Source organism: Ursus maritimus, unplaced genomic scaffold (genome assembly GCF_017311325.1).
Source record: "Ursus maritimus isolate PB19 unplaced genomic scaffold, ASM1731132v1 scaffold_6, whole genome shotgun sequence".
NCBI classification, from domain to species: Eukaryota; Metazoa; Chordata; class Mammalia; order Carnivora; family Ursidae; genus Ursus; species Ursus maritimus.
The window spans coordinates 85,124,735-85,146,652 of NW_024426774.1; the positions used below are offsets into that span (position 1 = coordinate 85,124,735).

At 44.7% G+C, this 21,918-nt stretch overlaps 1 protein-coding gene across 1 annotated transcript in view; it reads left to right on the forward strand.

The window, feature by feature from the left end:
- SH3RF3 (SH3 domain containing ring finger 3) overlaps positions 1 to 21,918 on the forward strand; it is a 389,783-nt gene that overhangs the window by 314,773 nt on the left and 53,092 nt on the right. Inside the window, exon 8 of the mRNA XM_040623720.1 lies at positions 7,358 to 7,692. Within this exon, the coding sequence (XP_040479654.1) occupies positions 7,358 to 7,692 (335 nt within the window). The remainder of the gene's footprint in view (positions 1 to 7,357; positions 7,693 to 21,918) is intronic.

Here is a 21,918-nt window from a genome sequence, read left to right on the forward strand (position 1 = left end):
TGCTCTTAAGTGAAATACGTGCATGCATGTGTGTCTCACAGAGATTATTATCTTCAATACTAAAAACAAGTCTTTCTGGTAGATTCTATTTATTTTACAAAAGAGAAAATAAAGTTCAGAAGTGACTGCCCAAGGCTGCCCCACTAACAGGTGACAAGCAGGATTTGAGCCTGTCCAGTCAGTCCCAGAGCTGGAGCATCTTGCACTGCACTGCCTTGCCCTGCCCTCTCCCATCTCTGTCCCTGGTCATCTCTGTATGAGCTAAAACAAGAAGGAAGAGCATCATCTTGTTGCACCTTAGCTGGGAAAATGTGTCAGTGACTCTAATTTTTTGCTAGTATGAGCATGTCTGTGAATGACTACAGAGCACCATAGGTATTGATTTGGGGGTTACAAATCATCAATTGTAGCTACTAGGTGAATTTGCACATATAGAATCTATGGATAATGAGGATCAACTGTGTCATGCTAATACTACTAGAAAGAAATCTGAAATGGTTATATTAATACCAGAGTAGAATTCAGAACAATATTATTACCATACGAATGGCAATTTCATAATGATAAAAGGTTCAGTTCATCAAGAGGACTAAATATTTATGTCCAAATAACAGAACTTCAAGATATATAAACAATTACTGGTAGAGCTGCAAGGAGAAATAAATAGAATAATCCACAATTACAGTCAGAGATTTCAATACTTCTCTCAATAATTGACAGAACAAGTAGACAGAATATTGGTAGGAATATAGAACATTTTAGCAAGCTTTAACCGATTTGACTTAATTGATATTTATGGAGCGCTATACCAACAGCAAAATACACATCTTTTCAAGTGAACACAGAATATTTACCGACATAGACCACATTTTGGGCCATAATATTTAAATCTCAGTAAATTTAAAGGGATTCAAGTCTCACAAATTACATTCCTTGACTACAATACAGATGAATTAGACATTGATAACACAGAGGTATTGAATTAGACATGGATAACACAGAGGTATCCCCAAATTTTGAAACTAAATGGCACACACACTTTAAAGTAACCCATGGATAAAAGAAGAAATCAAATATGATTTTAGAAAGTGTTTGAACTGAATGAAAATGAAAATACAGCATATCAAAATTTGTGGGATGCCACTAAAAAGCCGTACTTACAGGGAAATTTATAGCACTAAACACCGATGTCAGGGAAAAAGATCTCAAATCGGTCACCTCAGTTTTACCATAAGAAACTAGAATAAAAGAGCAAAGGAACCTGAAAGAAGCAGAAAAAAGTCAGTGCAGAAATAAATAGAAAACAGAAAAACAATAGAGATCAATGAAACCAAAATTTGCTTCATTGAAAAGATCAGTAATAAAATTGGTAAGCATCTAGCCAGAGAGATAAAGAATACAGAGAGAATACACAAATTATCAATACCAGAAATAATAGATTTTACAGAATAATAAGGGATTATTATTTTACTTCAGATTTTACAGAATAATAAGTATTATAAAAAATTATGCCAAAAAACTCAATAAATTAGACAAAACATAAATTTCTTAAAAACTAGAAATTAATGAACTCAAGAAACAATAACCTGAATGGCTTATGTCTATTAAAATTGAAATAGAAATTGAATTAGTTAAAAACTTTCCACAAAGAAATCTCCAAGCCTGAGTGGCTTCATTGTTAAATTATACCTAATGGTTAAGGGAAAAAAAACAACAATTCCATTGAAACTCTTCCAGCAAATTGAAAAGAAGGGAGAATATTCCCTCTTTCTATAACGCTAGCTTTACCCTCATACCCAAACAGATAAAGACACTGAAAGAAAATAAAACTACAGACCAATATCACTCATAAACATAGACATAAAAACTCTAAAATTTTACAGCAATAAAAAGTATAATATATCATGACCAAATAGAGTTTCTTCTAGGAATTCAAGCCTTGACTTACATTTAACAGTCAATATAATTTACTGTATTAACAAACTAAAGAATAAAAATAATATGACCAATTCAATAGATTTGGGGAAAAAAAATTTTTTTTACAAAATCCAACACACATTCCTGATTAAAAACTGTCAGAAAATGAGAAAATAGAAGTGAGCTGCTCGACCTGATAAAGGGCATCCACGAAAACCACAGCTAACCTCAGACTTAATAGTTGAGAGACTGAAATCTTTCCCCCTGAGATCAGGATTAAGCAGGGATATCCACTCTTGCCATTTCTATTCAGTATTGTACTGTAAGTTCTAGCCAGACCAGTTAGTCAAGAAAAAGATATAAAAAGCATGCAGATTGGAAAGGAGGGATTAAAATTATGTCTATTTGCAGATAACATGATCTTGAATATAGAAAACCCTGGGGAATCCACACTCACACAAAGAACTTTCTTTACAGCTAATAAATGAGTTCAGCAAGGTTGCAAGATCCAAGATTAATATACAAAAATAATTGTATTTTTACATACTAGCAGTGAATAATTGGAAGTTTATGTTTTAAAAAATGATAGTAATTTTAATAACATAAAAAATATAAATTAGGGATATATCTGATAAAAGAAGAGGAAGACCTATCTGCTGAAAATTATCAAATATTGCTAAGAGAAATTGAATAAGACTGAAATAAGTAGAGCAATATACTTTATTCATAAGTGAGAAGACTTAATATTGTTAAGGGATTTATTCTCCAAAAATTTGACCTATAGATTCAATGGAATACCAATCACAATCACACTCAGCTTTTCTGTAGAGATTAGTAATATGTTTCTCAAATTCGTAAAGGCATGCAAAAAACCTAGAATAACCAAAACAACCTTGAAAAAAACAGCGAAGTTGGAAGGTTAACACTGATCTCAAAACATAAGGCTACAGTAATCAAGTCTGTGTGATATTGGTGTAAAGATAAGCAACTAGATCAGTAGATACTTTTTCTGAAAACAGAAAAGTGTCCATTAAATTTGTTGACAGGTGGAATCATAGTTGATCTTGTTCAGAAAGTATTTGATAGAATGAAAGTGAGAAACCATATTTCAGTAGACTGGGAAGTGAGTGAAGGACTCCTGGATAGTATGGGATAGTGAGTTCATGTGGAAATCCCCTATTCTCTCTGTTTTAAACACAAAGAGTTTTCTTTGTTTTTAAATTTTTAAAAAGTCAACTCTATGGATCTAAACAAAATGGAACACAGTAATAGCAAGTGGGGTTGAAGCATTGGCTTACTGGAATGAAAAGCAGGCAGTGTTGGCTGACTTTCAACTCCTGCAAGAGAAAATGGACAGGAAGTCTCTGGTGAGTATCGGGGGACCAGAGCAAAGTGCAATGGTTTGAACAGCTGCAGTCTCTTCCATTCTTAGGGAATGGTTAGGACTGAGCTACTCCCTGGGGTATGGGAGAGGAAAGAGAATGCCACTTTGGCATGGAGCTGAGTTTGGCTCTGGACTGAGGACCAGAGCCCAAACCATTCTGTTACACCTGGTTCTGAAGAGGTCCCAGAGGACCATGCAGAAGCAGTGACCAAGGATACAACAGCAATAAGACAGTCCTGTTCAAGAGGAGCTTACACACGGAAATCTCAAAGCACAAGGGAAACACTAATGCATAAAAGATAGCCAATAAACTGAAGAAATGGGAGAGAAATAAGAGAGAAATCTGAAAAAGTCTTTGCTATCAGTATATTTAAGATCCTCTAGGGGTGTCTTGCTGGCTCAGTCAATAGAGCATCTGACTCTTAATCCTGGGGTTGTAAGTTCAAGCCCCACATTCGGCATGGGGCCTAGTTAAAAAATAAAAATAAATAAAAATAAAAGATCCTCTAAAAGGGAAAAGAAAGAATAACATCTACTTTCCCCCTTCCCCAAGAAAGAAAGAAAAGACAGGGTGTTATAAAGGGGAAAGATTAGATGGATAGCTATGAATTAGAAACTGATGGATATGAAAAAGAACCAACTTGAAATTTTGGAAAGGAAAACATATATTTATTTAAATACAAAATCTCTATAGATAACATAAACTCCAGCCTGGACACAGTTGTGTCCAGTTAGTGACACTAGAAAGCTGTACAAGGACATGTATCCGGAACACAGAGCAGAGATGAAAACTGCCATGAGAGCAAATACAGATCATGCGAAGAGCTGAATGAAAAGTTAGAAAGAACCAATGGAGACACTATTTCAAGAATACAGCGTATAAAGCAAAACAGGAGAAGGAGGTATTGGCCAGAAAAAGGACTGTTTTTGAAATGGGAGCTATAACTGGCTTAGTAAATTGCAGGAGGAAAGGAAAAGAAAGAGAAATTTAATACAGGCCAGAAGGGGATGAGCCACGGAAAAGGATCAAGATGAGCATGATGGTGTAGACCTCTTGGGACCCTGTATCCTTGAGGCTGGATAGCAGGGTGGGTCTGGGTGTGGATGAGTTGAGAGAGAGGCTGGCCTGGCCTGAAGTTTGGGGAGTGGCCAATGTTCCATTTTATCCATGAGAATTCTTGAGAATAAGAAAAGGGCAATGTTCACAACTAATGAATCATCGAGTCTTACATCGGAAACCGGGGATGTACTGTATGGTGACTAACATAATATAATAAAAAATCATTAAAAAAAAAAAGAAAAGGGCAATGTTGATGGTAAGGTAGTTCATTTATTCATTCAACTACTCTTTATCAAGCACATGTGGAATGACATAACAGTGAACTGAGTGAGGTCCAGTGGGATTTAGCCACTCCAGAGTTGCTGGAGCATGCCAAAATGTATAGAGGAGAGGCAAAGGGGAGCAGAGACTATGGAGTAAGAGCACCTTCTCAAACTGCCTGCCTCTGTCAGGCAGGTTGCTTTGGCATTGCTAACTCTATGACTAGAGTGATGGCAATCTAGGTCAGTCTGAGGTGGGATGGCACAGGGTGGGTGAACCTGAGGATAAATCCTACTGAGGATCAGTGGGATCCCACATTCTTCTACCAGCAGGTGTAATGGGTCATGCTCCTCTTTCTCAGAGAGGATTTTTATCTTCTCCATTGGTTCAATTCTGTAAAATCTGAAGAGATGTTTTAATTGAGGTTCTCTTTTCTCAAAGACTTGTTCATTCATTCAAGAAATTTATCAAGCACCTGCTGCATGCTGCACACACACCAGTCCAGCTGTTTGGAATATATTCGTGAACTACACGGCAAATGGAGCTCCCTCATGGAGCTCACCTTGTAGTGGGGAGACGGCCAGTGCACAGTCAGCACACAGTGGAGAGGATGTACCATACAGACCGTTAAGAGCAGAGAGTGCCGTGGGAGGGAAAGGAAACTGAAGCAGGGCAAGAGGGGCTGGGACTGCAGAGCGGCAGCCTGCAGTGTTCAGTGGGTTTACCAAAACGGGGCTCTCTGGGAGGGCAGTGTCTGAGGTGACCGAAGCAGGCTCGGGGATGTGCGACTCTCTGGGAAAGAGTATTCTGTGCAATGGTCTCTGAGGTGAGACAGAACCTATGTTGGGGGAACAGCCAGGACGCTGGAATGGCTGAGGGGAGGAACAAGGGAGAGAACAGGGGAGGATGTCAAAGAGATTGCCTGGCAGGCAGGTTAGAACTTTCTGGAACACCCTCTCCTCTTTTGCATTGGGTTTGGCAGGGTGATGTGGCAGGCATGTGGAAGCCAGCCAGAGGTAGAGGGGAGCGGTGTGGGACTGGGCGGAAGAATCTGGAGCAGCCCCTACAGGCTCTGCAGCCCGAGTGATTGCTCTTGCCTGGCCCAGCTGCCACTTCTCTTTCCAGGGCCCGGGGGCTGGGGTGAAGGAGAGTTCAGACAGCTGGGGAGAGGCAGACAAATGGCCTCAGGAGCACTGTCCAAGTCATGGGTTACCTCGGGCTGATTGAGTGACCCCAGTGGCTTCATCGATCTGCACAGTTGCCTAACCTGGTCTTTTGAAATGTGGGAGCATGTTGAGTGAGGATTCAAAACCCACCCCAAACCCTGAATACTTTTAAAACCATAAATCAGCCTTTATTTATTTCACCTCCTAGAAACCGAGGCCACAGTGAGAGTCCCTGAGTCCCGGAGCACCTGGGATCACATAATTAGATCTCACCAGCTCTTCCCACGCAGCGCTGTCAGAGGGAAGAGGCCTGACTTGCATGTGAGGGGGCTCTAGTTTGTCGCACCGCGTTACTTCCCATGCCAGGGAAACGCTGTGAGGATTTATGAGTACATTATCTATTCAAGGCGTATTTGAGGGCTGAGAATATTGTTTTGTTTTATCACATGTATTTTTTTCATGTTGCAAAGCCACAAATGCCACAAATTCTGGTGGTAGGAAATAAGGAGGTGTAATTTTTCTCTGGGCGACAGTGCAAAAATGATGTAATCTGAGTTGCCCGATGTTGCATGGGACACATGGCATAAAGTGACGTGGGCTGCCACAACCCGTGTCTCCCTTTGGGTCACCAGTCCAGGCCACAAGTCACTGTTCCTCTGGTGTGGCTCACTGTGTCCCCCTGTATGTTTCTTCTGTGAGGAGTAAGGAGGCAGTTCTTCAAAATCACTAACATAAGCTGCAGCAACATTCATTTTAATTCAGTGCTGTGTTGAGAAAGAACTTTATGTTTTCAAATGGTGGATTTTTTACAAACCTTAGGCCTTCAGACCCTTACCATCCTCAGGAGGCATTTCTGCTGGCAGCGGGGGGGCACGTTGGTCATTGTGAAGTCCCTGTTCTGAACTCCGGAAACGGTTGCTTCGGTGTGCGAGCAAGGCAACAGCCGCAGGCAGATCGCAGGGAGCGGGGTGACGGCTCGCCTTCCTCCTGTGACTGTCACAGCTATAGAGCTGCTGCACGTGCTCGGCCCCAGCGCGACCGCTCCAACACCAAGTGTGGACAAAGGACCGGGTTGCAGTTCTGGGGTCGAGACCAACCAGAGTCAAGCTGCCGGCAGTGATCACCGTACATGGAGTGGTGTCTGATCATTCCGGGGCATCGTGAGGCCCCTTCAGGGTTCTGTCACAGGCTTTACTTTAATGAGCGTTTTCACAAGGGCATTGTAGAAGAACTTGGGAGTGTCTTAGTTCATCGCGGCAGAGGAAGCCAGTTAGAAGGCTTCGTGGTAAACTGGGAACATGCCCACGCTCGTGGCGACCTTGGAAAAGAGATTTTCTCTCCCCCTGAGGGCGGGCTGTTTTGTGCTGTGACAGGGCTTTGGGGAGATGGGATGTGTTTCCAGGTCACCTGGCCTCAGTCTCTCTCCCTGTGGAGGTGGCTGGGTGTGGAAGGACCGCAGAGAGTCTGTGAGCCCCGGGAGGAGGAGCCCGAGGAAAGAGTCTGTGGCTATGGCATTGCAGTGGCAAACTAACCTTGTGACCCCACTCTCTCTCCAACCCCATTCTCCAGCTGCACACTCATCAGCCCAGGCCCAGGACCGACCAACGGCCACCGTGTCGCCCCTGCGCACCCAGAACTCCCCATCCCGCCTGCCCACCGCCAGCCTCAGGCCCCACTCGGTGGTGTCCCCGCAGCACGTGCACCAGCCCCCCGTGCAGACGGTCATCGGGGCCCAGTGCCCCCGACCAGCCATCCCGCTTACATCCGCAGCGTCTGCCGTCACACCTCCCAACGTCAGTGCCGCCAACCTCAACGGGGAGGCCGGAGGGGGGCCCGTCAGTGGCCTGTCATCGTCCAGCCCCACCAACACTGGATGCAAACCAGATGAGAAGAAAAATGAAAAGGTAAGTGGCCCATCCTGGGCGAGCCCTGGCCGTGGCCCAGCTGGTTATTGTAACTCTTTGGCACGAGACATCAAAGACTTTTTGTAAAATTAAGGTTTGAATTAGGGCACCAAGTTCTTGCCCTCGGATGCATCAGGCCTATGACAGACGGAGGCCAAACCAGCAAAGCAGCCGTCCTTGGAGTGGAATTCAGGCGGGCCTTACGTTCCGGTAGGGCTGACCCCACCCCAGCTATAGCTTTTACACAAGTCAGAGAAAAGTATTGCTTCTTCAGAATGCTTTAATTCTGTCTGTTGGAAAATCACTGTAATATACTCGTTTTGTCAGAGCAAGATACTTATTGCCAGGTACCAGGATATTATATCAATAAACACACAAATCTACTTAGGTACAGTGTGAACAGCTTCCCTTCCCTTCAATGTGTCATCCTTGTGCAGTCTACAACCTGTTCAACCGTGTGGGACAGGCCTGTTTTCTGAGGAGAAACAAGAGGGGGATGCTGGTCTGATAGTTGATGTAGATAGCATTTTCATCTATTCTTTTAACTTGTGAAAGTAATTGGGCTTATTTCACGAAAGAAATCTGAGTCCAATGAGCTTGCCTCTATTACTGTCCAGCTAGACACTGGATTAGCCAGGAAGAGAGTCAAGATTTCTAAATCAGTGCTGCCCATTAAAACTATAATTCATGCTACCTATCTAATTTTAAATCTTCTAGTAGCCACATTTATTAAAAATGTGTTCAAATAATTTTAAAAATAAAATTAAAAGGTGAAATTCATTTTAATGGTGGAATCTATTAAACCCAATATCTAAAAATATTATCATTTCAACAGGTACTCTGTATAAGAAAAATGTTGATGAGGTGTTTTACCGTTTCTCACATTTAGTCTTTAAAACCCAGGGAGCCATCTGCAGTGTTCACGGCCACTGCACTGCCCACCGCTGTCCTGGACAGTGCGGACACACATCTCCAGCTCGGAGCTACCTTCTTCATTGCCTTGCTGTGTGAACAACTTATTCTCATTCCCTCTTGGCTTTACCACATGCCGGTAAAGCCTTTTAAAACCTTTCTATCTAAAACCAGTTTTCTTTTTTTTAAGATTTTATTTATTTGACAGAGAGAGTGAGAGAGAGCAAGAGAGAGAGCGAGCATGCGCACAAGCAGGGGGAGCAGCAGAGGGAGAGGGAGAAGCAGGCTTCCGCTGAGCAGGGAGCACAATGCAGGGCTGGATCCCAGGACCCTGGATCATGACCTGAGCCAAAGGCAGATGCTTAACCAACTGAGCCACCCAGGGGCCCCTGAAACCAGTCTTCTGATTAGAGGCGCTAGCCAGTGTTGGGGTGAGCCCGGCAACACAGGATTGTGTATTCAAGGCAAGGACAGCCTCTCCTGTGGCTGCAGGAACAGTACCAAAACCAGTGCTGACTGCCCAGTCCACATGCCCTGGGTGCCCTGGAGGTTATGCCCACCGGCTCACTTCCTGTGCTTTGGCAGGAGCCCAGAGGCCCCTCAGAGCTGTGCACACCAGATTCCTCAGGGCCCCCGGATCAGCGGTGCTCAGGCCTCATCACCGGCTGTCTCATCTGGTCGGGAGGAATATTATTCCCACGCTCAGGGGTGCAGAAGAGCCGCTGCTGCTGTGATCTCTGCCAGCAGAGCTCGAGTCCCCTTGAGACCAGCAGGGTCCCAGGCACGAAGTGAAATTGTTGCTCTGTGGTTTGTGTCCATGTCTGTTTGCAAATCCCTTAGGTCTTGGGCTGCTCCCTTCCACCTTACAGCCTGGTTAGGAGATGTCCCTGGGTCTCATCGGGAGGCAGAAGTGGGGGTGCAAGCCCACCCTCTCACTTGGACATGCTTCCTGGAAGACTAGATCCTCCAAGCCTTAAACAGGGATGAACTTGGAAAGGGCAGGGCGATAACAGTTCTGTAAACATTTCCGGTTCTTTACCAAAAAATTCCCTCTGTCTAGTTTGCCAAAGAGATAGGGCTAGCGTCAGGAGGGCTCATGACAGTAGAGTCAGGCTTGTAGGAGTCTACCTGGAGAGAGGTATTGCTCACCATCTTGCCCTCTGAAGCGTGTTGCTAAGGAAAACCGGCACAGGGCCTGCTCTCGACATTCCCTGTTAGACACTGAGCAGGCATTTTGTCCCCACTCTGGGTTCACGCTGTGCTAACAGTTCTCCTACATCAGCAAGGAAGAGTTGAGTCCAGGGGACACCCAGAGGGCCCCTCTTGATGAAAGTCACCGTGGAAGGAAGCCCTGCTCCCAGAAGGAAAGCAGCAGATAGGTGCGCCTCACCCTGGCAGCAGAAATGCACGGGCCGGCGCCAGCCTGTACCGGCCACGCTCGGAGCTGGGCACTGACTGCCCGCAGCCCGGGGGCTCTCCACGCTGTGCTCCCAAGTAGGAAGTGAAACGGACTTTGTGGGATGAAGCGAGCATGTGTTTGTAGGTACGGCAGCAATCGTCCACGTCAAACCCCAGTGGAGAAATACTATGGATCGTCCTTCCAAATGTGTGGTTTCCGTTTCTCACCTCTCAAAGCATAAACACAAAAAGCACTGGTCTGAAAACACCAACTGTGAATGGTTTCTCCTTTTGTACTCCCAGTTGAATCTCCCCTACTTTATAGAAAAGTGCAAAACATCCGCAGTAGCCATTTCTAGCAGAAGAGCCAAGACGGTAGCTGTTCACGCGAACCTGTGTGGGGTGCTCCAAGGCGGCAGAGTGCACCCGGGCTGGGGGACCTCGGTGCCCTTGTGCTGCGCCCCCCTGCCCCCACCAGCACCACAACAGAACAGATTTCACCAACTTTGAGAACACAGCAGTTGGCTTCAAACCTATTTCTGGGTAACCCCATCACAGATGTGCCCATGTTTAATGACAGTGGAAGGATTTTTTTAGGTAATTTGCAGTACTCTCCAGGTTGTTTCTGTTAATGAATTTTCCTCCAAAAAAGGCAGAGCTCCTAACCCTGCTGTCCATGGAGACACAAACCACAGTGCCTGTGTGTTTTCACAGGGCCGAGCTCTTCTGAAATTCGATCCAGGCCCTTCCAAGCATGTGCACAAGAGAGAAGAGCATGACTGATGGGGCTCCTGGCCCACAAGGAAGCGGCAGGGGTGATTCTCTACTAGGAGCAGGTAGATTTATTCCCAGGCGTCCCTGCATGTGAGATACAAAGAGGCCCCCAAACCTGGCTCGTGTGCATTGATTGCTGTGGGGATCCTGGGAGGCTGACGCTCTGTAATTCTACCCTTGGGGACTGGGCTTCTCAGCCCTGCCGCTGGCAGCTTGCGCATTGGCCCTACTTGGCCCACTTTTGGGCTGAGGCCTCCAGAGAGACTCAAGGGCTGCCAGGGTGGGGACTCTTTTTGTAGATTGGATCCTGAGCCAGAGCTCCTCTCTGGGCCCAAGGCTTCTGCCAGAGTGTGCAGCCTCCAGCCTCTCTCCCAGATGCTCTTCCTTCCCATCTTTCTGGTCACATGGCTTCCCGCAGGGGCTGCCCTGTGGCCCAGCTGCCAGTGCACAGCAGCTCCAGCCTCCTGGAGAGCTGCCCACTTCTGCTAGCAGTGCCCAGTCCAGAGGTATACTCTTGTGCCTCAGCCCTGGAGCCCACGGTGAGAGACTGGAGTGCTTCCTGGCACCGGTGACAGGAGGGATGCACAGAGGATGGGCCTGAGATGGGGGACTTCTGATCCAGGGGTTCACTCAGCACTCTGGACATCACTATGGACTCTGCCAGCATCTGGAGCCATTTGGACTGATCAGGGATCTGTTCTGCTTGGGGACAGATCTGCTGGGGGTGGCCCTGCGTGGAAGAGGGCCCCCCTCCAAGAAGACCTGGGAAAGACATATATTGTATAGCTGCAGGGTACCCTAGTCTAGATGGATCCCTTCCCGGTCTCCCAGGTTAGAAAAAATAGAGGCACCCGGGACATGGGGAGAACCTCAGGGCACAGAGAAGACCCCAAGGCATGAGAAAGACCCCAGAATATGGAAATCATGGAGGTTACAATCTTCAGAAGATACAGCTGGTGGGCATCATTGGAGGTCTTCCCATCCAAGGACTTGGGTCTAACGTTTCTGAAGAAGGAACTAGATACAACTTTTGGAGTCATCTTTTGGTACTCACAGATCACGGAGTGGAAAGAAAATCTTGGAAGAATTTTAAGATGATCTGTAGTATTTAAGTTAACGCCTTTGCACTTAAATCCATTTCTGTGCTTGAAACAGCCATCAAATACCACCTATCATGTCCATCCATGACTTTACTGTTTCTGAGGCATCATGAACACTCAGCACCAGACGATACAGAGCAATATTCCCTCGGGGTCAACTCCATGGGAAAGTTGTCGGAAAGAGAGTGCTGTGCCTCCAGACAGAGGCTACGGTCAGTGACAGCAGCAGTGACATGCTGAGGAAGGAAGTAGAAGATCGTGGGCCTCCTGAAGCTGGGAAGCTTTCCCTGGCCGTCTGGCTGGAAGCCACTCACTCTCCCAAGCAGAAGCTTGTTACAAGAAGCATGTATGTGGCCCAGGCAGAGTGCCAGGCCCTGGGAGTCTATAGTGAGGGGATTCTGCCCCGGCCTGGAGGGACACTGAGTCTAGGACCGGGAGGCAGGCTGGTAAGCAGGCAACTGGGATAGATGTGACAGGTCTGGGGACAGGGAAGCTTCCTGGGGGAGTTCTACCTGACAGGTAAGAGGACAGTCTAGGCCGAAGGATGTGGCGCGACCATGAGGAGCCCAGGAGCAGTTGCATGCAGCAAGGCAACTCTAGAAGGGCCTTGAGATCAGCAGCACATTGTTTAGGAGTCGTTGGGTGCTGGGTGGGAAAGTGGGATTCAAGGCCTCATCAGAGGAGGTTAGCTGTGCTGCTTCCCTCCCCTGAGTTCTGGACCCCTCACTGTCTCTGTTCTTCCTGCTCAGGTAACTGTCTCACTCCATGACAGCCCCTCTGACTGGTACCTTAGTTCCTTTCAATGCTCTCCTTAGTGTCCGCGTACCCTTTCTGTGACCACTGGCTACAGCAGTATCTTTCAAACCACGTGTTCAGAAGTGTCCCACTCGCGAGTCACCAAACCAATTTAGTGGATTTGGACCAACTTTTTTCAGATTGAACAGAATGCACAGAATGAAATAGAATAGATTAGATAAGCATGCATTGCATACAGGAGGAGCCAGTATATTGGGGGAAAATGATGGCTGTTGTCCTGAGTCCTGATTTCCAAAAAGTCTCAGAACCCTGATCAATAGACCCTGAAGAGTGCCTTGCTTCTAGAAAGCATACGGTGATATTTGTAGACTAAAGGGAGTTGGGAAAACTGTTGCCAATGAGTTTACACTCCCATGACTTATGAGAAATTCTTTACTTTATAGGCCAGAAGAAAGTTAACTTTCTGTGTATAGATGAATAGTTTCAGGTCCACAGAGTAATAGAATAGTGGAACTGGAAAGAGCCTCTGAAGATCTTTTCATTAAACTCCTCTTTTTCGATGATGTTCCTGAAACTCAGAGATGTTGAGAGGTTTGCCAGGGGTCACACAGCATCAGCAGTGGGGCCAGCACAAGGACTCTGGTTTCCCAGCCCCTTTGGGAGCGCTGCTGGGCTCTGATGTGCTGACTTGTAGCAGCCTCTCCAGTCTCCGAGAGGCCAAGGCCTCAGGTGGTTTTGGCTTCTCCAGGTGTCTTGCAGCGATAGGTCGCGGTAGCAGGAGGCTGTGGGGTATGCCCAGGAGAGGGCAGTGTGACCTGAGGGTGTCCTGCAGTGATAGGTCGCTGTAGCAGGAGGCTGTGGGGTGTGCCCAGGAGAGGGCAGTGTGACCTGAGGGTCTGCCTTCTGGTTCCACACTGAGCTCAACTGTGGCCAGAGCCCACGTGGCAGTGAGCCATTTGATCAAATCCACGTGGATGGCATGACCTTTATCATTAAGGCTTTGGGGAGCCAGTCTGAAAGGAGCAGCAGACCTGACAGAATGACCAATAACAGCAGCAGCTAGTCCTGGCCTGTAGCAGGGACATTACAGGAAGTGTGTTTGCAGATGAACTTTGAACTTGTTCTTTATTACCTACATCCCACCCATTTAAGAGCATAACCAGGCATATAGTACATAGCATTACAATGATATTTTGTGAAAACGCAGGCATGTGCAATATAAAGAAATCTTGAGGGTGAAGCTGTTTAGAATAACCAGGCAGTTTTTTCTAAATTGAAGAATCACTGGTTTATGAACCATTTTCTCTCCAGTTGGTCTCACTGCAGTAAGCAAGCCTTTACTTGCGCTGTTTCCAGCGTGCAGACTGGAAGGGGGGCTGCTGTAAGCTCTGTAACCAACATCGCGGTGGCTGCCAGTGCATTTCCAATTCTGAGACAGGCAGGTACTTTGCTACTGTCACACACTAGCTGCATGAGCCCCACCAACCAAACCAGGGCTGAGGGGGTGTCCTGCTGCGTCAGATGACATTCGTCAGAGGTGGGGATGGGCTGGGGCTGACCTCTCCACATCTGCATTCCGCTGTACGCCTGGCCCTCACACCCATCTCTTGCAGGGAGAGTTGCCCCTGGCTTGCTTGCAGGTCAGGCCCAAACATGCAGAGACCCTCAGAGCAGTGCTGTGTCTCAGGTGCGGCCACAGCAGAAGAGGGTGACTTAAGAAGCATGGTTGGGCCCACAGACCCATGTGGCACATCTTCATGGGCTTTGGGAACCCCGTCTGCCCCACAAATGAGTTGCTAAGAAGTCTGGAGGTCAGCTGGTCATCTGTGGGCTGTGGAAGCCCGCTTCCCCACGGGAACACCCATGCTGGGCAGCTCTAATCACCCTTGCCACTGGTGTTGGCACTCTGGCTGGACAGTGGGTCCCTTTCTACTGCTGTGGGCCACTAGGATCCCCAACGACTTCAGACCTCCTCGTCTCCTCCCTGTGGTTGAGCTGCCTTCTGTGGGATGAGGAAAGCTGGCATTTAGCTTATGAGTAATTTTTAGGCTGAAAATGAACCCATCCTGAAAGCACGAACAAATCCCAGCTGTCAAAACAAAGCCATTCTGAAGTTTTGTAGGCAACTTATTTTTGGAAGGGAGCGTGCTGCTGGAGTGTCACGTCCCTGATGACAAGGACAGAACCTCTTCCTCATGCCTGTCAGAGCACATCCCAGGCAGGACAGGACAGCGGCCCTACCCCGTCTGAGGAGAGCTCAGAGGCAGCTGGAGACCTTCTCCGGGAGTTGACTCTCTCCCAGGAAGGCACCACAGGGCCAGGTCATTCTCCCAGCTCTCCTGTAGAAACCCCCAGCTTTTGTTCTGAGGTGAGGTTCAATCCAATGCACTTCTGGGTATCTGCTTGGTAGGGTGCTGGGGACCCTTTCAGGGCACAGATGTGGACACAGAGATCCAGGTAGCCAGGTGGCCTGCCCAAGGCCATGCAGCTAGTCATCACTGGGAATACAGCCAGACCCCTTGGTGCTCAGGAGATGATACTCCCTCTCGTCTGCCTCTGTTGGCCAGCTTCTCCTATGGGAGCCCAGGGGCTCCCGCCATGGAGCATTCAGGGTATGGTGCAGATGAAAGAAGGCACAGATTGATTAATGAGCATAGAGGGTGGGTCTGGGGCCCGGCTGCCAGGTGCAAATCAGGGCCCTTCTATTTATCCACCAACCGTGTGACATGGAGCAAGTTCCCTCACCTTCCTGTGCCTGTTTCCTTACCTGTAAAATGAGGACGATTGCATCTATCACCCTGAGTTTGGGGGAGGAGTAAATTAGTTAATCTCACAAATGCGCAGCCTAGTATTTGGAATAAAAATACTAGAAATCATTATTAAGAATTTGATCGTTAATTGAAGGCCAGATCCCATAAGAATTAGGAGATAAATACAGATATAAAACTTATATCCCTGAGGCTCCTAATAAAAGATTAAAAGGGCATTTGATTTTGCAGTTTTGGAAAAAAGACACTTAACATGGCCAAATGGAGAGATGTGGGCTACTCAAAAATGAACATGAATTGATTGGTGTAATCTCTTAGCAAAATGGTATTTATTCATCTCCTCTGCCACTGGCGGTTCCATTTTCTGGTTTAGTTTTCCTGTGTCCACCGAGAAACATAGCTATAATGTGGTTTTTTAAGGTGTCAGTTTTGTACCTGACATTTAGCCTAAACAATGGATGGGAGCTCAAGAAAACCATTTTAGTCAGAAGTCACATTTCAACTGCAAAGCATTTAATCAAAATTCATTTTTAAAATAGTAATAAGGTAGCAATGGAGAAGAATTTACAATTACTGGTAATCACACATGAGGGTTCTGTGATTCTCTCCAGAGGGCAGAGCCCACCGTAACACGTCGAGATTGTCGGGGGATTTTACCCTCTAGTGACACATGACCCAGCCCTCCTGGACAACCAAGAGACAGCTGTGATAGCAAGTTGGTGATGTGGACTGTCGCCGTGTGAGTGGCCGAGAGCCGCGGAGCACACTTGATTCCCACAGCAAGTTTGGATTCTGTTCGGCAAAATTCTATCACTACTACTGCCTTCGTTTTCATGACGTATCTTCACATCGCTCATAAAGACAAAGTACTTTTTTCTAGTCTTCCCTGCTCGGGAAAAACTCAGCTGATGGAATCAGTTAAAAAGAAAAACTTACACACAACCCATAAACCACACCAGAAGGTAACACCTGCGGAGTGGACCCAACAGGCTGTCCTTCCCAGAAGGCAGGCAGTGTCAGCTTCACGGGGCATGTCTAAAATTCTAGAGAACTTGTGCGCGCTCTTCCATTTGGTCACATAACGAGAAAGAACAGAGTGCTGGTGTCATTGTTTAGTGTGCATTGGTTTTATTTTGTTTTTTTGGTGCTCACCACCCAGGCAGTGGTGGCAAGGGTGAGGGCATTATACTAGCTCATTGAGATAAGCAACTTTATACCATCTTTTCCCTCTGGAGTGAAGTCATTCATGGGGTAGACTGATTTTTGTTTACTTGATATTTTGTGCGCTTAGTAATTTCAGGCCATGTCTTACTAAATTACGAATATATTTGCATATAGCATGACAATGAACTCCATTAATCTTTTTATTTTTTATTTTTTTAATAATTTTTTACTGTTATGTTAGTCACCATACAGTACATCCTTAGTTTTTGATGTAGTGCTCCATGATTCATTATTTGCATATAACACCCAGTGCTCCATGCAATATGTGCTCTCCTTAATACCCATCACCGGCCTATCCCAATCCCCTACCCCCCTCCCCTCTGAAGCCCTCAGTTTGTTTCCTAGAGTCCATAGTCTCTCATGGTTCATTCCCCCTTCTATTTACACCCCCGTTCCTTCTTTCCTTCCTTCTACTACCAATCTTCCTGCTATTTCTTATGTTCCATAAATGAGTGAAACCATATGATAATTTTCTTTCTCTGCTTGACTTATTTCACTTAGAGTAATCTCATCCAGTCCTGTCCATGTTGCTGCAAATGTTGGGAAATCGTCCTTTCTGATGGCTGAGTAATATTCCATTGTATATATGAACCACATATTCTTAATCCAGTCATCTGTTGAAGGGCATCTAGGCTCCTTCCACAATTTAGCTATTGTGGACAATGCTGCTATGAACATTAGGGTGCATATGGCCCTTCTCTTCACTACGTCTGTATCTTTGGGGTAAATACCCAGTAGTGCAATGGCTGGATCATAGGGCAGCTCAATTTTTAATTTTTTAAGGGACCTCCACACTGTTTTCCAAAGTGGCTGTACCAACTTGCATTCCCACCAACAATGTAGGAGGGATCCCCTTTCTCCACATCCTCTCCAACATTTGTTGTTTCCTGTCTTGTCCATTTTTGCCATTCTAACTGGTGTAAGGTGGTATCTCAGTGTGGTTTTGATTTGAATTTCCCTGATGGCTAATGATTTTGAACATTTTTTCATGTGTCTGTTAGCCATTTGTATATCATCATTGGAAAAGTGTCTGTTCATATCTTCTGCCCATTTTATGATTTGATTATTTGTTTCTCATGTATTGAGTTTCAGAAGTTCTTTGTAGATCTTGGATACCAGTGTTTTATCTGTAGCATCATTTGCAAATATCTTCTCCCATTCCTTGGGCTGCCTCTTAGTTTTTTTGACTGTTTCCTTGGCTGTGCAGAAGATTTTATCTTGATGAAGTCCCACAAGCTCATTTTTTCTTTTGCTTCTCTTGCCTTTAGAGTTGTGTCATGAAAAAAGTTGCTGTGGCCGATGTCAAAGAGGTTGCTGCCTATATTCTCATCTAGGGTTTTGATGGATTCCTGTCTCACATCGAGGTCTTTCATCGATTTGGAGTTTATCTTTATGTATGGTGTGAGAGAGTGGTCAAGGTTCATTCTTTTGCATGTAGCTGTCCAATTTTCCCAGCAACATTTATTGAAGAGACTGTCTTTTTTCCACTGGATGTTCTTTCCTGCTTTGTCAAAGATTAGTTGCCCAAAGAGCTGAGGGTCCATTTCTGGGTTCTCTATTCTGTTCCATTGGTCTATGTGTCTGTTTTTGTGCCAGTACCATGCTGTCTTTGTGATCACAGCTTTGTAGTATAGCTTGAAATCTGGCAACGTGATGCCCCCAGCTTTGTTTTTCCTTTTCAACAATTCCTTGGCGATTTGGGGCCTTTTCTGGTTCCAAACAAATTTAAGGGCTCTTTGTCCCGGTTCTTTGAAAAATGTCACTGGTATTTTTTTAAATAATATTTTTTATTCTATTATGTTAGTCACCATACAGTACATCCCTAGTTTTCAAATGTAAAGTTCCATGACTCATTACTTGCATATAACACCCAGTGCACCATGCAATACATGCCCTCCTTAATACCCATTGCCAGCCTATCCCATTCCCCCACCCTCCTCCCCTCTATAGCCCTCAGTTTGTTTCCCAGAGTCCATAGTCTCTCATGGTTCATTCCACCTTCTGTTTGCCCCTCCCTTTCTTCTTCCCTTTCTTCTCCTACCAATCTTCCTACTTCTTATGTTCCATAAATGAGTGAAACCATATGATAATTGTCTTCCTCTGCTTGACTTATTTCACTTAGCATTATCTCCTCCAATCCCGTCCATGTTGCAGCAAATGTTGAGAACTCGTTCTTTCTGACAGCTGAGTAATATTCCATTGTATATATGGACCACATCTTCTTAATCCAGCTATCTGTTGAAGGGCATCTCGGTTCCTTCCACGATTTAGCTATTGTGGACAATGCTGCTATGAACATTAGGGTGCATATGGCCCTTCTCTTCACTACGTCTGTATATTTGGGGTAAATATACAGTAGTGCAATTGCTGGATCATAGGGTAGCTCAATTTTTAACTTTTTAAGGGACCTCCACACTGTTTTCCAGAGTGGCTCTACCAACTTGCATTCCCACCAACAATGTAGGAGGGATCCCCTTTCTCCACATCCTCTCCAACATTTGTTGTTTCCTGTCTTGTCCATTTTTGCCATTCTAACTGGTGTAAGGTGGTATCTCAGTGTGGTTTTGATTTGAATTTCCCTGATGGCTAATGATTTTGAATATTTTTTCATGTGTCCGTTAGCCATTTGTATGACTTCATTGGAAAAGTGTCCAATATAGTTAAAATGTCTATGCTACCCAGATCAAAATACCAATGACATTTTTCAAAGAACTGGAACAAACAGCCCTTAAATTTGTGTGAAACCAGAAAAGGCCCTGAATGGCCAAGGAATTGTTGAAAAGGAAAAACAAAGCTGGGGGTATTATGTTGCCAGATTTCAAGCTATACTGCAAAGCTGTGATCACAAAGACAGCATGGTACTGGCACAAAAACAGACACATAGACCAATGGAACAGAATAGAGAACCCAGAAATGGACCCTTGGCTCTTTGGGCAACTAATCTTGGACAAAGCAGGAAAGAACATCCAATGGAAAAAAGACAGTCTCTTCAATTAATGGTGCTGGGAAAATCGGACAGCTACATGCAAAAGAATGAAACGTGACCACTCTCTCACACCATACACAAAGATAAACTCCAAATCGATGAAAGACCTCGATGTGAGACAGGAATCCATCAAAATCCTAGAGAAACATAGGCTGTAACCTCTTTGACATCGGCCACATGACACATCTCCAAAAACAAGGGAAACAAAAGAAAAAATGAACTTGTGGGACTTCATCAAGATAAAAATCTTCTGCACAGCCAAGGAAACAGTCAAAAAAACTAAGAGGCAGCCCACGGAATGGGAGACAATATTTGCAAATGACACTACAGATAAAAGACTGGTATCCAAGATCTACAAAGAACTTCTCAAACTCAATACATGAGAAACAAATAAACAAATCAAAAAATGGGCAGAAGGTATGTCATTGGTATTTTGATCGGGATGGCACTGAAAGTGTAGATTGCTCTGGGTAGCATAGACATTTTAACTATGTTTATTCTTCTGATCCATGAGGATGGAATATTTTTCCATCTTTTTGTGTCTTCTTCAATGTCTTTCAAGAGTGATCTGTAGTTTCTAGAATATAGATCCTTTACCTCGCTGGTTAAGTTAATTCTGAGATATCGTATGATTTTTGGTGTTATTGTAAATGGAATCGATTCCCTAATTTCTCTTTCTTCAGTCTCATTATTCGTGTATAGAAATGCAACTGATTTCTGAGCATTGATTTTGTATCCCGCCACGTCACTGAATTGCTCTATAAGTTCTAATAGTTTGGGCGTGGATTCTTTTGGGTTTTCCATATAGAGTATCATGTCATCTGTGAAGAGAGACAGTTTGACTTCTTCTTTGCCGATTAGGATACCTTTTATCCCTTTTTGTTGTCTGATTGCTGTTCAAGGACATCTAGTACTATGTTGAATAATAGTGGCAAGAGTGGACATCCTTGTCGTGTTCCTGATCTTAAGGGAAAGGCTTTCAGCTTTTCCCCATTGAGAATGATATTTGCTGTAGGCTTTTCATAGATGGTTTTTATGAGATTGAGGAATGTACCCTCTATCCCTACACTCTGAAGGGTTTTAATCAGGAAAGGATGCTGTATTTTGTCAAATGCTTTTTCTGCATCAATTGAGAGAATCATATGGTTCTTGACTCTTTTCTTGTTGATATGATCTATCACACTGATCAATTTCCAAATGTTGAACCACCCTTGCATCCCAGGGATGAATCCCACTTGGTCATGATGGATAATCCTTTTAATGTACTGTTGGATCCTATTAGCTAGGATCTTGTTGAGAATTTTGGCATCCATATTCATCAGGGTATTGGTCTGTAATTCTCCTTTTTGTTGTGGTCTTTGCCTGGTTTGGGGATCAAGGTAATACTGGCCTCATAGAATGAGTTTGGTAGTTTTCCTTCTGTTTCTATATTTTGAAATAGATTTAGGAGAATAGGTATATCTTTTTAGAGGATTCACACTCTTTCTGTCCATCTCAAGTAGAACTAATGGATCGATTTAATGAAAACATTATTGCTTTCTAATCTCTTTGTACAAACCAGCAGTAATGACTAGATTACTGGCTTACATCAACTTCCTTCTGATTCTTGGTTCTCTCCTTACTTTGTATAACCTTGGACAAATCATTTAGATTTCAGTTTCCTTAATATTAAAATAGGAATAATATCTTCTGCTATTAAAAATTTAATTATTGGTTGTGTCAGTTAGAACCCTCCAGAGGAACAGAACCAATACAAAATATAGATATAAATATTTATTTTAGGAATTGGCTCCCATGATGAATGTGGAGGCTGGCAAGCCCATCTGTGAGGAAGGCCAGCAGGCTGAAAACTCAGGCAAGCGTTGATGTTGTAGTCTTGACGCAGAAATTTTTCTTCCCCAGGAAACCTCAGATTGCTCTTAGGCCTTCAACTGATTACATGAAGCCCACCCACATAGCCGGGCACATACTCTAACTAATCTTTATTTAAAGCCAACTCACTATAGAAGTTAATCATGTCTACTACATACTTTCACAGCAACATCCAGACTAGTGCTTCACTAAACGCAACACCATAACCAACGAAGTTGACACATAGAACTAACCATTACAATTTAATCTTTGTCAGGTTGGCACTAGGAGCCATCTCTGTAAACCATACTTGGTCTCCAAGTAAAGGCAACAATGAAGTCATGTTTCTGCATAATACAATACAGCTATGCTATGTACAACTGAAAATGTACTAACCCTTTCCCCAGAAGAGGATAAAATTCCTTAGGCAATGTTCACTCTTCTCCTTGATATACCA